At 38.1% G+C, this 17,029-nt stretch overlaps 1 protein-coding gene across 2 annotated transcripts in view; it reads right to left on the bottom strand.

The window, feature by feature from the left end:
- Positions 1 to 17,029, bottom strand: part of Adamts5 (ADAM metallopeptidase with thrombospondin type 1 motif 5) — a 47,503-nt gene that overhangs the window by 15,813 nt on the left and 14,661 nt on the right. For both annotated transcript variants that reach the window (XM_029557695.1, XM_008856084.3), the window contains 2 exons: positions 16,423 to 16,555; positions 2,631 to 2,798 (listed from right to left, as the gene is read on the bottom strand). In XM_029557695.1, the coding sequence (XP_029413555.1) occupies positions 2,631 to 2,798; positions 16,423 to 16,555 (301 nt within the window). The remainder of the gene's footprint in view (positions 1 to 2,630; positions 2,799 to 16,422; positions 16,556 to 17,029) is intronic.

Raw genomic sequence — 17,029 nt, 5'->3', positions numbered from 1 at the left:
TCTTTATATTATCTTTTACAACGAGTCACGGTTGAGCTTTGTTCCCCCTCCAAACAACCTTTCCTCATCTTTCAGCCTCCTAAATTATTTTAGTCATTAGAAGTGACTGAGAACCTACAGTTTTTCATTTTGGCTAAAATGAAAAGGGGTCCTAACAAATAAGTGAAAAAAAAAAACAACTAGATTTGATTAAATATAAACATTTTCCTGTCCAAAGAATTCTGGCAATTGCATTTGTTTATTGAATACACATCTGGGAAGTTTAGATAATTTTTATTAATGCAAATGACTAAGATCTATTCCTATTACAACTGTTTCTTGATTGCTCTGTATCAGAAACTCTTCTGAATAGAAACAGATGCAAAAATATGTAAATTTGTTGCATAATTGAAAGAAAATCAGAGCACAGACTTCTTAAAATACAGCAATAGTGTGAAAAGTTGAAGTCAATGCTGAAAGCGCATTTATTGCACAGAAAGTAAGATCACAAATTCCACAGACATGAAATAAAGGAATTATTCCAGAATTACAGCAAAAGGAACAAAATTCTGCACAGCATTGCAATTAGTTGAGCTAATACTTGTACAGGGAGAAAAGCCCGTTTTAGCCATAAGAATTTGCTGCCTTAGTAACTAAATCCGTTCATTTAGTGACTCAGGGCTTAGCTCAGCCTTTTGGAATGTATAATGTATGATTCTGAAATAAAATATTAATGCTATTACATTTCAGAAAAACAAAACAGTAAAGATAGTATCAGGAGTGGAGTTAATATTCTATCAGAGAGAAGCCTTCTTAGATAGTGCCTTGTTCAGTGTTGATAGAAAGATGATTAGCGAACCATTCCCTCTAGGAGCACTATAAACTGAACTAGAAAGAATTGCTATTGTGTTTTATTCTAAGGGAAGCCACCCTGACATATCAATTTTAATATTGTTTCTAAGTCTTTGAGATGTGGGGTGTGCTTTCAATCATTAACAAGCATTTATTTTGTATTGAGGAAAACTTGTTTTTTATTTATGTTAATTTTTGAAGCAAAGTTTTGTTCTATAGCCAAGTCTGTCCTGGAACTCCGAATCCTCTTGTCTCAGCCTGCAGAGTGCTGGGTTTATAGGTATGTACCACCACACTGTTGATACTGGAAGAAATTTTAAACAAATCTGGATCCAGCTTATTTTTAAGATTATGAAATGTAAATAGGAGTAGCAATGAGAGATTTACCAGTTTCATACTAATCTAGGAAAAAATGACTTAATGAAACCATTTTTTTGCTACATGAAACCAAAAATCTCTGTAGCAAACCTCTCTTTGTTTGAAATGAATTTAATTTCTGGAGTTTTTGGACTCTTACTCAAAGTTTAAAATGCCTAACACATTAAAAAATGAGGCATGTATAAATCACAAACTTTGTGAACTGGGGGAAAAGACAGTTATCATAGACTCTCTTTATCTTACTTTGAACCATGATTTATAAAGTACTTTATGGAAAAGTATTATCTTGAAGAATTTATCTTATATAAAATATAGCTGGCTGGAGAGATGGCGCAGCAGTTAAGAGCACTACTGTCCTTGCAGAAGACCTGGGTTCGAATCCAAGCACAGAGAGGATCCGACAGCCTCTTCTGTCCTCTGCCAGGCATTGCACGACACAGGTGCACTTACCTACATGCAGGCAATATATGCATACTCATAAAATAAAAATAATAAATAATAAATATTTAAAATTTAGCCACCTATTTTAGAAAGAGACCAGTTTTAGGGAGCAGAAGAAGAAAGAACAGGTTCTCTTATGAAAGCCAAGAAACTTGAACTGTATGATCTCTAAAGACTTCTTCCAACTCTAGCATGTCTAAGTTGCTCTGTTTCTACTATTTGAAAGCAATAAAGGATGATGGGACATTTGCAGCAGCTTGTTTCAAAGACTACTTAGGGAGTAGGATTTATTATTCCTAGAAATTGTGACTTCCTCTGTACTTTTATATAACTTACAGCACTAATCCTAGACTTACAGACTTTAATAAAGTATGCTGTGCTCTTGAATTGCCTCTAAAGGTTAAAGCCAGCAATTTTCTTTTGAAGTTCTTGGTCTTTCCCCATCATAGCTTTGCTATTTCTGTTTTTATTTTACTTCCAGGAAAATCTGCTGTCAGCATGAAATCATATTCTTGTAGTCAATGAAAATCTAGAAAGCTTCCTTTCTTGGTTTTAGGTTGACACAAAGAGAATCCAGTAGAATTGTCATCTATACCTTAACCATACCCCTATAAGAGACATGCAACAAATGAGAGTCATATTAATAGTAGGCAAACCAAGATGTCTGCCAAAGTTCTCACAGGAAACTCATGGTGAAAGAGGGAATAAAAGCCAGGCTTTTAGAGCACCCGCTGCTAGGCATTCTGTGTGGTCTCCCACACTGTTTCTCTTTTGAACTTTTCAATTCAAAAGCAAAAAATAGCATGGATGTAATGCCACCAGGGATGTTGGCATTGCACGCCTGACATAATCCATTTCCTTGCTTTTTTTCTCTGACACTGTCCAACAACTGTTGTCTTAGAGGGCAAGATGGGCATGATGAGCTAGAGTAGACTGGGAACACTTCACACTGAGCCTATGTTCCCCTGAAAACTACATACCATGACCATCATCCAGGAATTCTGTGACAGTGGCTGAGGTACACTTGGACCAGGGCTTAGATGCATCGATGCTGGTGAGGATGGAAGACATTAAACGTTTGTCTTCTGTGGAACCAAAGTTCTCTTCACAAAATTTGGAATCATCGTGGGAGAGGCCAAGCAGATGTCCTAAGGGAGAGAACAGAGGAAGTACAGATACCAGGAGGACAAAAGGGGTTGCCATGTATGCATGACTTTGCATTTCTATTTTTCCCAGACCAATACTTTAGCACTTCAGGTTCTTCCTTTTTCTTTTTTGCCCCCAGTGGAAGTTGGGTTTATTTTGACAGTCTTCTTATCCAGACTAACCCCCTAGGCATATGAAAACTGTCTGTAGTTTTGGAGTAGATGTTTTGGGTAAACATTTGGATGAAAATTAGAGACTTAAATGAAGGATAATCCCAAAGTCCATCTGGATCACATATGCTCACCGACGTGTAAAGCTATTCAGAATCCAGAGTTTATGAAGCCACTGTGGGATTATATCACAGCCCCCCCCACACATATTTTGTTTGTTTAATATTCTGCCTTCTCTGATCAATGGCAAGCCCCAGTAGATCAGAGTGTATTTCCTCATCCATTGTTGAAACATTTGCATCTAACTTAATGCTATGCAAGTTGCAAACATTTGATGGGTTTTGAAAGTCATTGACTAAGTACTTAAGTAGTTTTCTGAGATGACTTGAGGAAGAAAAGAAAGTTGAGGGGCATTAGGAACCTTCTAAATGAATGAAATACAGGCCTGTTCATGTTTCCATTTATTATAGTCCTGTGCTAAACTGCAGATATTTATTAATCTCACAAAGAGCTGATTTGAAAATACTCTCATCTCTATTTCAGCATGCCTAAAACATCATCATGGTCATTATGGAATGCTAGAGGTAGATGAGGAAACAGGTAACAGATGGGTGCTGGTTCAAAGGTACTAGGCCAGGAGGTGTTGTTGCTTGCAGTCCCAGCCTCCACCAATGTCCTTCTATTTATCCAAGCATCATTTCACAGGGTGTATCACCATATTTTTATAATCTGAGTAAAATTGCTCCTTACCACCTAACAGCAATTTTCCTCTGGCCTAAGGCATGCATTGACATTACTGTAAAAAACTAAAAGCATTTTAAAATAATTCAGGTAAGCAGTTTGAGTGTTTTATAGAAACTAAGAGGCAGTAGCCCATCCTTGTGGTGTTTAAGCAAAGCTTTCTGGAATCATATAAACCCTGAGCGCATGTAGAAGATAGTGTAGTAAATTGGTCACTTTTTCCTTGGGAATAGCAATGTAGAAAATCTAGCTATCCTACTGAGAGTCCAGTCAATGCACAGCAGTAAAATTCAACAGAGATGAAATCTTTCATACCACATTCTAACAACTTCAAGCCAACTTATGAAATCACTGACACCTCATAACAAGTTTGCTCACTGAGCAGCTGACTGCTCTTGTGCCCGACATGAAGTGACTAGGGCTAAGTGACCTTCCAAGTCTCCACATATTCATGCTATTTATTTGATTACTAACTTCACCAACATTTACTAGACAAGCAAATTTCTATGGAAAGCCCTTCCATTGCAATTCATGGCGGGTTTCATGAGTAGCAGAAGAGTCCATAATCTATGAAGGACATCGCAAACAATGAAGGAAGCCCGGCAGAGGCCTCTCCAATTTCTGAGTGTATGCTGAGATTTTTTAGTGACATCACATGCGTAGAAAACATTTTTGTTAAGATTACTGAAAGTTACTTAGTCTATCAAACACTTGTTGGGAATCCACTCTGTAATTCCTGAACTTTTCCAGGGTAGAAGCTTCAGCAGTTAACAGGCTGGGGTATGCTTGGAAACTTCATACTGGAATGTTTTACTGTGGCATAAGAAAAGAAAGAGGCGAAGTGTCCAGTGAAATCTCTGTAACTGGATATTTATTCAAATCCATGTTTTAGATTTAACAGTATGTGTTTTTTGCATTCAATTTCCTAAGATATTCATACATGTTTAATGGAGCCTTAGTCTTTTCTTCTAAATTGTTAAAAATAGTACTTTCCAAAGGCATTTTCACTTCATTTGGAGGGTGTATTTTAGATTTCTGGTTTAACATATAGTACATATGACAAACATCAAATTCACTTTGAGGGTCTGGTGAGAGTATCTTGATTTTGTTTCTTTCACATACAGAGGTAACTCGTATAAGCTTAAATGTTTTAGATATGTCAACCCAGGTAGTTTATTTTAAAATAGTTTTCATGGTTTGACAAATTATTTAGCACGTTATTTCATCGTGTTATGATTTTCATTGTCCCTAAATTTATCCATCTAACTTAATTGCCACCAGAGACACAGATAAGTAGTTACACCAGGAAAGACTGCCATTCTTAGCACACACAAATCTTAGCTCCACCTTTGCTAGAACTAAAGGGGAGATATGTATTTTGAAAGAGTCCTCAAATCAGGCAGAAATATACCGCTCAAGGGTTAACTGAGAAACTGACCTTTTGAGACAGACATTTGGTCCTCTGTTGAAGAAGACCTTCCTGGGAAAGACATGTTATCTTAAGGGCAGTGAGAGTTGTACTACTGGAAGGCTGTTTAAGCAATCCCACTAACAGGTGGCCAGTTCCAGAGTGGCTGGAACCAGGGCACAGTGAGACAGTCCTTGTGATTTTCTCCAGGGCTCTGGACAGGAATGGAAAAGGACGATCAATGTGAGGGGTGTTTGGATGCTCTTCAGCGAAGACGTGACACACATACTAAAGTTCACGAACAGCAAGGCAGTAGTGTTTTAAAATGCCTGTCTGTAGTCAGTTATGTGAAGATCTTTACTGCCCGCCTGATATTTGCCAATATCTCAGAGAATGGAAAATGGTAAGCGGCATTCAGAAGCATGAGGTGCTTACAGGAGAGAAAGTGAAGAATTATATTTCAACTCTGGAATCTAGGAAATTTATAACATCACAACTGACATCTATGTATTTCAAAGAGTTGGGAAGGAAATTCAATTGCATACTGATCTGATTGACAAAGGCAGATTTTAGATTTTCAGATATCTGCTTCTTCAGAAAAAGCTTGTTGGTAAATCATCCATAGAGATGCTTAAAAAGAACTGTGTGGATTGGAGGTGAAGAATTTCTGTAGCAAGCAGCCCCAGACATATTAACAGCAGATGGATTTGTATAGTCATGACATAGAGGGTTAAACACTGCATAATGAATCTGTGGAGGTGCTGGAGTCAATGTTATAGTGCCTACAGTAACTCCTCTTATCACAATGAATTTTCTGATGAGCTTTTGAGCATCATAGAACAACAGATACAGTGCAGGGAGGAGGTCTTAGAGAAGACAGGGGATGGGATCCACAGACTCACATAAAAAGGCAATTCTTCCCCTTGGAGAAGTAGAAAAATATTTCCCTCTCAAGAGTTAGAGAATCGGCATTGAAGGGTAGGGATTACACGAAGCAATTTGGTAGGCTAAAGAAATATTTTTGAGGGAGCTCTCCTAGTTAAACAGGGTAACAAAACTAGTGAACAAAAAGGTAGAGACAGATTAAGAAGTAGCCATTTACCGTTTTGGGTTATATTAGAGATACTCAAGTCTTGCTTAAGGAAAATGCTAGCATTTGTAGTTAGCACCATTTGTAATCAGTAGACATGTGAAACACTGAAAAGAAACTGCTTTGAGCAACTTTATGCACAATACTACCTTTGTAAGTTAGTCTTTGATTTTTGATGACAGAGTTGAAGATTTCTCACCTGAGATCTTGAAGCAACTAAGGACCAAATATTTTTATATAATGGATTTACTTAACGGCCAGGTTATTTGTATATTAAATAACAGTTTGAGAGAGAGAGAGAGAGAGAGACTAACAGATGAAACGTGAGTAAAATTTGAGAAATAATGTTACTGAATAACCTGTTGTCAAAATGTGAGGTGTTCCTATACCTTAGAACAATATTTTGCTGGTTGAAATCATTAGCAAGTCACAGTGTCAATTCTAAGTGCTTTGTTAGCAAACATTAGTCTGTTTGAAATGGGTATTAAATTATGTCATAACAGGAATTCTGCTAATGCATGCCCAAATACCATAATAGCATCAGGAAAGAATTTACTTGAAATATACCAAGGAAATGAGTTTAATGGTACATTATATCAAATCAAAGTCAATAAGGTCCAGAGTCTGACTTATACTGTTAGTTGAGATACAGCAACTAATTGGTCACCTAATCACTTTTCTAGTTTAAGATCCTCTTTAAAACTTGTCGAGTGGGTGGCAGCTTATTAAATAAATTTCCCCTTTGAGATTCCAAATGCAGATCTAAAGACAGTCATTCTCACCTTCTTAAATTGCTAGGTGAATCTGGAGTTAGAAAATCTGTTCTAACATACACACAGGTAAAGGCACACAGGGTCTAAAGTATCCCAAATTGGCCTTGAACTTCTGATCCTCTTGCCTGTAAATCTTGAGTGTTGGATTTATATGTGTACACCACCATACCTGGTTTATTCACTGTTGGAGGGTTAACCCAAGACCTCGTGAATGCAAAGGAAGCACTCTACTAACTACTTTACATCCCTATCCAAGACACATTAACGTGAGCTGTTGGGTCACCTTCTTTTAAAACTCAGGTATTACTGGGCAACATTAACCACAGGAAGGAAATTGGGTGTTTTGCTAAACATCAGCCTGCAAATTAAAGAGAATTTCAAGTTCTCTCCTGATCCCAAGCTGACCAACGGTCAAGGGGACATGATACCACATCCTACAAAAATGTCACAAGAAGCTCTGTAATCTGTTTACTTGGGAAAGCACTGCTCAGATGAAGCATCTGTTGTTGATGAGATCATGTTTTTAGTTTACCTAATTTTCCAGCTGGGATTATGGAGGTACAAGAAGGTCTGGCCAGAGGTTGAGAAGTGAGTCAACAACTCACAGGGGATCAGAATCTAGAATCACTAAAGAGAGGGCTTATGAGCTCTAATAATTGGGTGGTACTTACCCATTCTAACATAAACCCTTATATAGAGGTGATAAAACTCATAAATATTCTTCTAAAACTTTAAGCAAAAATGTTTAATGTGGTATCTATTATGTAATTTAGACTGAAAAAGGTTAACCCTTTTTACTGTAAAACTATCCATGTATATATCGGTTTAAATCAAAATCAGAAGTATGGCCTCTAAAATAAATAATGTTTAAAAATTCATTATATGATACAGTATTAAAATCTTGGACTTTAGGGCAGGGCATAGTGGCCCATGCATTTAATCCTAGCACCTGGGAGGCAGAGGCCAACTGGTCTACATAGCAAGTCCCAGGTTACCTAGGGCGATACCATCCCAGGTTACAGGGAGATACCATCTTAAAACACAAAAACAGTAACACAACAAAATCTTGGGCTTTGGAAGCAGATGAATTGGGCTTGAATCTCACCTTTGCAAAGTCTAGGTGTGGTCCTCAGACAAATCTAGAAACTTCTCTGTAAATAAGCTTTCTCTTCTTTTTGGTGCCCTGTGATTGACTTACCTCACAGCATTCTGTGAGGGTTAAATTACACAAAAGATTCAAAGCCCGTAGGAAAAGTTGGCATTTATCAAACTGACCAGCTGGTTTGATGATCTTTAGTGCCACCCTGTGTTTTGCACATATGCATGCTAGTTTTCACTGCTTTCTGATTTGCATGTATGTGCCTGTGTTGTTTGTGGTTTGTGTGTTTAAATGTATATACAGTTATACATGTATATGTTTTCATGTGTCTGTGCCACACAGAGGAAAACTTTGGTTGATATTCCTCAGGCACAGTCTGCCTTTCTTATTTTATTTGAGGCCAGATCTCTCACTGGTTTGGAATGCGCAGAAGAGGCTAGGTTAGTTGGTCAGTGAGCCACAGGGAGTCACATGTTGCTAGCTCCTTAGCACCAGGACTTTAAATGTGCGCCACTTTGACCAGTTTGTTTGTTTTTTAATGTAGGTTCTGAAGGTTCTGTTCTGAGAATCAAACTCATGTTCTCATGTTTGCAAGCACTTTACCAACAGAGCTATTTTCCCAGCCATCGGCAATTGTAATAAATGTTAGTATCACTTAATTATTTGAATAGAGGAGGGAACAATTTCCTAACTATAAAAGGAAAACATAAATCACACAGTAAGTACAATTTAATTTTTATGTCATTTTAACTTGTCGGTGTCCATAAGTGTGGGAAAAATCAGCGGGCCTTCACTAGAGAAATCTGGATTGGGATTAATTATTTAAGTCATAATAAACACTAAATCTTGCCGTGCTGTTAGACATATAACCCATACCTATTCCTACCTTTCATCTAGGGTCCAAGAAAGACATAATGTGGCACACTGATTCAAGATGGATGGAGGGAAAAAAATACCGCACTTATGTTGGTTAAGGTAATAGGTATGGGGATAAATAGCAACTTTAATCCCTGCTCCCTCCTCATTTCCCCTCTCGCTCTACAGACAGTCCACACATTTGATTCTGTGCAATTGGCTTTGGTCTACTGAATTTTGGGGGCCACTGAAGTTTTGCAAAACATTGACTTGCTTAATCTAATTGTCTGTGGAGCAGAGTCACACACAGATCAGCACAACCAGAGAGCAGCCTCAAACCACAGCAGAACAGGCAGCCTCCCTGTTGTGTCTCAGCCACTTCCTTAGTTTCTGCTGAATGCTTGGTTGTGGCTCTTTAAAGTTGGCTGGTTTTAACTTAGGAAAGACATTGGAATCTTTCATGGTGAGGAAATTCACTTAGCACATTTTATAATTAACTACTATAAAGTAAAACCTTTCTCGTGCTTGCAAATTATGGATTTCATTAATCTGAGTAAAATCTTTTTGTTCCTCTTTCGTATATTACAAGCTGGCTCAACATCAATAAAATGATTGTGTTTAATGACCATGTGTATGGCAGGTGAAATATTTATTATTACAAGTCTATAATAAAAGTTTGACAAGTTAAAAATATAAATTCAAAATGTAAACTTACATCATTTTAAAAACTTTTTGCAGTTCACATTTGGATTGTAAAATGGCTGTAAACACATTCCTGTGTCCACCCAAGGCACATGGAAGGGGACTGTACTTCTGATGGTTTGAAGTAACTTTCTGGAATGTTGTAGCAATTGAGTTAATGTTTAGTATACATAGCCTAGAAAGGAGGAAGTCAATTTAGGTCTGTCTCTGGACCTAGCCTATATTAATTAACTCTTCCAGAAGTCTATTTTGGCATCAGGTAGGCCTGTGCCTTCAAAGGCTAGCACTTTTTATTCATTTGATTTTGAAAGAATTATCAGGATAACAGAAGAGTAGCTGGAACTTAATATATAAACATGAAAAGAGAAAACTTTTTAGAACTCTTCATCTAATCTAGGCTATTCCATGGTCAGAAATTTAGCACCTTAAATAGAGATTCTATAGTTTGTCTCTATGTAGCTTCTTTTTAAAAAATAATTTTAATTAAAAAAAAAAAAGGCATGGTAGTGCACGCCTTTAATTCCAGCACTTGGAAGGCAAAGGCAGGCAAATCTCTGTGGGATTAAGGCCTGCCTGGCCTACATAATGACTTCCAGGTCAGCTGGGGTTACAGAGAGACCTTATCTTAAAAAATAAAAAAGTAAAATTTTATTTATTTGTATTATATGTGTATGTATGCTTTGCCTGCAAATGTAAGTGCACCACATGCATGCAGTGCCCGTAGAGAGAAGAGGGTGTGGGATCCCCTGGAACTGATTGTTAGCCACAATGTGGAGGCTGGGGACTGAACATGGGTCTCCTGCAAGAACAGGTGCTCTTAACTACTGACACATTTCTCCACACCCCACCCTTTTGAGATAGTCTCCCTGTGGCCCTAGATAGCATGGAATTTGACGTCTAGACCAGGCTGGCCTCAGTATCAGAGAGATCCTCCTGCCTGTTTCCCAAGTACTGAGATTAAAAGCATGCACTGCCATGCAGAGCTCTTCCAGTCCTCCCTTTTTTCTTTTTGAGACCAGGTTTCACCATGTAGTTCATAGTAGCTTGGAATTCATGATCTACCTCTCTCAGCCTCCCCAGTGCTGAGATTCCCAGTATGTGCCATCAATGACATCCAACTTTGCTTCAATTCATCTTATGTATTAATTTTCAATGTAAGAATCCTTTTAACTAGAGAGAACAGATTTAGATTTTTTTTTTCCTTTGTGCATGAAATAAACTTGACTCTGTATTTGCAGCCACTATGTACAGCAAAAGGAAGCTTTGGACAGTCCCATGAGACCTTAAGTCAGTTAATGGATGTCACTCTTAATCAAATATTTATTTTTTTACAGCTTATAGAGAAAAATTAAGAAAATAACAACAACAAAACAAAATAAAACAAAAAACAATAAGAGCAGCCTGGAAATTTGCTCCCAGCCTGTGTTTTGAGTGCAGTAACACATTGACAGTACTTGTTTGCAGTAAAGCAAACTGCAAATTTTGAAATGAGACTAGAGAAGAAACTAGAAAACTTAGGTTTCAAAATTTTTTTATAACTACATAGACTGTGTTTGTAATTTCTTAATTTAAAAAGTAGCAAATATAAAATAAAAGGAAAGGAAGGAAATCCCATAAGAATAGCATAGAATTAGAATCCAGCACTCTTTTAGCTTGGGCTGGACTGACAACTTCATACAACAATTAAAACTGAAAGAGCTTTAACAAGATCAGTGAGCTGCATTACCCAAATCCCAGATGCTTGAGGGACAAAGGCTCTCTAATAATCCACAGATGCTGAGAAAATCTTCTATGAGATTATATTGTCTTTCTATTTTAAAAAATATTTTATTAATTATTTTTATTTAATGAGGGTCAGAAGAGGGCATCAGATTTCCCTGGAACTGGAGTTACAGACTGTTGTTAGCCACCATGTGGGTGCTGGGAATTGAATCTGTGTCCTTTGCAAGAGCAGTCATTGCTCTTAACCACTGAGTCGTCTCTCCATCCCCCTTAGATTATCTTTAAAAAAATTTTAGGACTTGGGGCTAGAGGGATGGCTCAACAGTTAAGAACACCGACTGTACTTGCAGAAGACCCGTGTTAGATTCCCAGCACCCACAAGGCAGCTAACAACTGTCTGTAACTCCAGTTCCAGGAGATCCAACAGCCTCTTCTGTCCTCTGTGGGCACTGCATGACACAGGTGCACTTACCTACATGCAGGTATAACACTCATACACATAAAATAAAAAAAATAATAAAGTATTTTTTAAAAAAGAAAGTATCTTGATTTATAAAAAAAAAATTTACATCCATAATATTTGGACAAAAAGCAAAAATGCAGCCGGACATGGTAATGCATGCCTTCAACCCCAGCACTTGGGAGGCAGAGGCAGGTGGATCTGTGAGATGGAGGCTAGTCTGGTCTACATGCTGAGTTCCAGGCCAGCTAGAGCTACAGGGAGAAACTGTCTCCAAAAAAAAAAGAAGAAGAAGAAACAAGCAAACAATTAGAAACTGAGGTTAATGAGGGCAAGTTTTGCATATATATATATATATGAAAAAGGAATTAAATCCATATTCTTTTACCTTTGGACCTTAAATACCTCAGGTTGGGCCATTTGTAATACTGAAAGGGAAATACTAATTAGGGAACGTTTGGCTAGAAAATGAGTCATAGAGAGTTATAATGTAGTAAAGAGAGGCACTTCAAGAAATTCAAGGAGACACAGGATGTAATCATATGCAAAGACAGGGTCTGGTTCTCTTGCATAATTATGTCTAACATTCTTGTTTTGCTAGGACAAGGTCTAACTGCATGTATATATATTGATTTAGCATACATGTGCCTGGCTCACTACCTCTCACTGTTTCATCTGCCTGTAAAACACAGTGCCCTATTGTGAGGAGTTTGGGAGGGCTTAGGAAGGCGACCTTACCACCTTACCAGGTTAGTTACTCTGGTCCAGGTGGGATGGCCTGGTGTGAGAGTGCAAAACATTTAAGAAGAATTTACATGGATTGCCCAACATTTCTTTTTTAGGGGAACCTGAAAATGCTGTCAGTGTGTGAATAGATCACTACAGGGGAGAAAGGAAGAGGGGAGAAGCAGCTCTTCCTGAAAGAATGTGGGATTCAGGACAGGAAGCCAAGCTGACTCAGTTGGTGAAGTGCCTGCCTCATTAGCCTGAGGACCTGTGTTTTCTTCCAAGAACCTACATAAAAAAACAAAAACAAAAACAAAACAAAACAAAACAAAACAGGACCTGGTGTGGCACAGTTCTATACAAGAACTGGGGGCTCACTGGGGCTCACTGGCCAGGTAGCCTAGCATAGTTGGCATGTTTCAAGTCAATGAGACATCCTGTCTCAAAAAACAAGACAGAGTCTGAGGAGTACTGGAGAAGTTGATCCCTGTTCTTCACACACATGACAACACGTGTATCTACATACAAACACACACATATATACACAAAGGCACACAAAGAATGTGTAATTCTAACTATTTTCAAGATCAGGATTCAAAGCTCATAATTCTGTGAATGAATGACACCAAAATTCAACTCAATGGCTTGTTTCCCATCATTTCGCCACCTAGCCTCAGATGAACTGGCCTGTTTGCCCAGGGATTTAGAAATTTTCTTATGGGACTTCTCTTACTTTGAATAGTGATATTTACTAACTGATATGTATATAAAATTGCCTGCTTAATCACAATCCTTTTGAGTATTTGAGCTAATTCCTCTTAGTTTCTATTGTAGAGTGAGGCTTAGTCTTGAGAAACTCTCATGCCTCTTTATGCAGCTTGTGCACATAAATACTGATAACGTTCCACATCAGGCTGTACTTTAATCAGTTAATTGGAGGGGAATGAGTGATAGGCAGGCATACCTACCCTGAGGCCCAAATGACTTGTCTTTCAAAAACCACACTGGCTCTGCCAATGTAGCAGGGGAAAGAGCCATGCCTCATTATTGGCCCAGTACATAGGAACAAAACAGATGTTCAAGATGTCTAAATCACATGTGTAAGACTCCACAGAGAACAGGAAGGTAGAGCTAAACTTCATCTCTAATCTTTGGATCCCCAAACCAAAGATGTTAGAAAAAGTACTGGACTGAATTAGCATTAATGATGCTAATAGATTATTATTTACATCAAAGTTTTATGTTTGCAGGGTTTTCTAGATGCTAAGAAAAAAATGTTAGGACATTAGTGTCAGGACTGACATTTTTGAGTTGAAATATAATTACTTAATTCTGTTCAACTGCTGTCATATTTTGACTCATGGAACCACCCCTTTAATTAGAAGTTATCAAAGAAGTGTAGAGATTTACACCTTTTAAAAATACTTATCAGGAATGTGACATAGAAATGCCAATTTCCTTTTAAAAGATAAGATAGTGCTCTTAAAAGCTCTATTTTATTATTTAATAAAAATATAGAAAAAATACAAACACAGTAAGGATTAAATTATGCCTTGGCCCCAAAATGGTAATACAAAGAGGTGATGCCAAAAGTAAGAAAGTAAATATGAGGGGCCAAGGAGCTGCTTCAGCAGGTAAAGGGTGCCTGCTGCCAAGCCTGATGATGTGAGCTCAATCCCCAGGGCACACACGATGGAAACATAACTCCCGAAAGTTGTCCTCTGATATCCACACATGCTGCAGTACATGTGTACCTGTACACACACACACACACACACACACACACACACACACACACAAATAGATAGATAAATGTAAAATTTTACAAAAGTAAGTTGTCAACTAGAGGGGTTGCATAGACTTTCAAACACTACTGGCTATTATCATTGCTCCTGGTTACCCACCAGAACTTGACAGTAAGACCTTATTGCTCAAGGTACTACACAGGTGAGCCATGAGCCACAGAACAAACGAGGAGAATCCAGTTGGTAAATGCCCTGAAAGCATTATGTCTACTGGCTAGCATTCAGAGTACCAGAAGGTGCTATAGATGCTACCTGAAGAGAAAAGTAATCATCAAACTTGTGTACTTTGAACCCTGTGAGCTACAGTAATGACTGGCCTGGCAAGATATGTCCACTGGTGCAATAGCAGCATAAATGTTATAGGAATAATCATTCACCTTCTAATTGAATATAGGACCCTCTTCACAAAATAAAGTCTATATCTGGCACTGTTATATCAGGCTCAACAACCTGTGGCTAGACAGGTCACAGCTGTAGGGGAGAACCTACTACAATTGTTCTGTTGAATAAATATAGTATTAAACTGATTCTTAATGACTCATTATAGCCATAGATTAGTACATCTCTCAACGCTCACCAAAGGAGGTTCTTCTTGCAGCAGATGGCCATTAACATGAAGACCCATGACTGATCGACTTGCAGAGAATAAGAGATTAAGGAGTACTTAGCCCTAAATGAGACACATATTCCAACCCCTCTCCCAACAAAGTTCAGAGATCATTGCAGAAGAGGGGGTGGAAAGATTGTAAGATCCAGAGGTAGTAGATGAATACAAGAAAATGATTGTTTGGATGCCTGAGGTTAGTTGCACATATAATCGCACAATGCTTGTGACAGCATGTGTAAGAACTGTACAAGCCAAAACACAGACAAAAACCGAGCATGAATTGGGGAGGTAGGCAAGAAGTTCCAATCCTAGCTGAGGATCTATTGGCAATTGATAGCTGCTGGGAGAGGGAGAGTCAGATTTGTTTAAGGGTGTGATTCCTGGTAGGTTGACCAGATTCCAAGGGATGGTCCCACACCCAAGAGCATTTGAAAAACATAAATTAGACTTGATAGAGCAGGGGTAGAGATGGGGGAGGGGGATCTGAATACAATAAAATATATTGTATGAAATTCGGAAGAATCAATAAACTATTTTGAAAAGAAAGTGAAATATTTAACTAAAAATCAAAATCAAAGTACATGGATGTGTATGTGATACCAACTATCTATAGTCTATCCCATTTGGCTCCTAAAGCAATTCCATGAAAGGGATGATACCAACCCTTGCTTCAGAAATGAAGATTGGAACTGAAATAGTTTAACAATGGCACAGGTGGAGGTACTCAAGAAAGAGCTGAACCCACCTATGTCTGATTCTAACATCTTAGCCCAAGTATGAAACCAGCATCTCATATACCAATCTCCTAGGTCAATTATTAGAAAACATATGCTCCTTATCCTAGGGATATATTTTTAACTTTTTAACTCAGCTATCAAATTGTAGCTGTAGGGTTTAGAAGTGTTTGCTATAATAAGCAAATTGAGTATGTGACATTTTAATGTAAACCCTGCTGAGAGTCAGCTTGGTTCCAGCTGCCTTGCTACTGGGAAGGGGACAGGAATATTCACCAGAAGCTGCTGATTCCTTTAGACCAGAGCCTACTATTATCACTCACAATGGAGCAAAACACGTTAAATTCTGTGCAAAGTGATCATTCCTAGATGAGTCAACACTGTCTTGAAAACTTCTAAAAGGGATGTTTCTGGCAACTGTGACAAATTTTGTCTAGGAGTCAGTTAAGGATGCTTGAAAAAAAAAAAAAAAAAAAAAAAGACAGTAATGGTAGCAAGTTTCTCTTTAACTTTTAAATAACAACTGTCAGAAGGAAACATCAACCCTGCTGCTGACTTTGCCTTCCTTCTCTTGAATTAGTTAACCCTAAAAGTGCAAATACAAACAAATGTGATCCTTTACAGTACATATGAACCAGAAGAAATCTGGAATTCATTGCTAAGTATTTTGGTTCCTGCTGCAGCTGTTACAAGTGTTTGATTTGGCGAGGGAAGAGAAAGGGGCTGCTGCATACCAATTTCATGAGCCACGGTGAAAGCTGCATGGAGACCATCATCTTCAATCACAGCACAGCTGCGCTCTGGAGAACATATGGTCCCAACGTCTGCCATTCCCAGGGTGTCACATGAATGATGCCCACATAAATCCTGCCCAGGAGAAAGAAAGAAATCATTAAAATCAATTTACATCCAGAAGGAGCCACCATGGACACTCCAAACGGCAAGAGTGGGGCATGTTTATGAGATCACCTGCTCTGTGCGGGAAGCCTTCCAAAAGTGGATTCAAGGCAGGAACCTTTCTGAACTACTTTACAACCCAGAAGCACAGAAGGATAAGGAAATTCAACGACATTTTAAAAGATGTCATGATGCCACGTATTCATTACAATTCAAGACTTGCAACTTTAACACAGCTGTAGTGCATATACAAATGTCAAGGAGTACAAATGTTCGCACACAGGAAAGTCCTAATAGTCCGACCCAAATTCATGTTAGGCTTATCAGAAGAGAGGCCTAATAATTTGTTTCCTGTTACACAAACTAAACTACAAACACATTTGCAACAGGATATATATTAGCATATAGATGTATATAGTATATATGTATACTATGTATATAGTA

Source organism: Nannospalax galili, unplaced genomic scaffold, assembly GCF_000622305.1.
Source record: "Nannospalax galili isolate Female #2095 unplaced genomic scaffold, S.galili_v1.0 scaffold792, whole genome shotgun sequence".
NCBI classification, from domain to species: domain Eukaryota; kingdom Metazoa; phylum Chordata; class Mammalia; order Rodentia; family Spalacidae; genus Nannospalax; species Nannospalax galili.
This window is presented reverse-complemented; position numbering and strand designations above follow the sequence as displayed.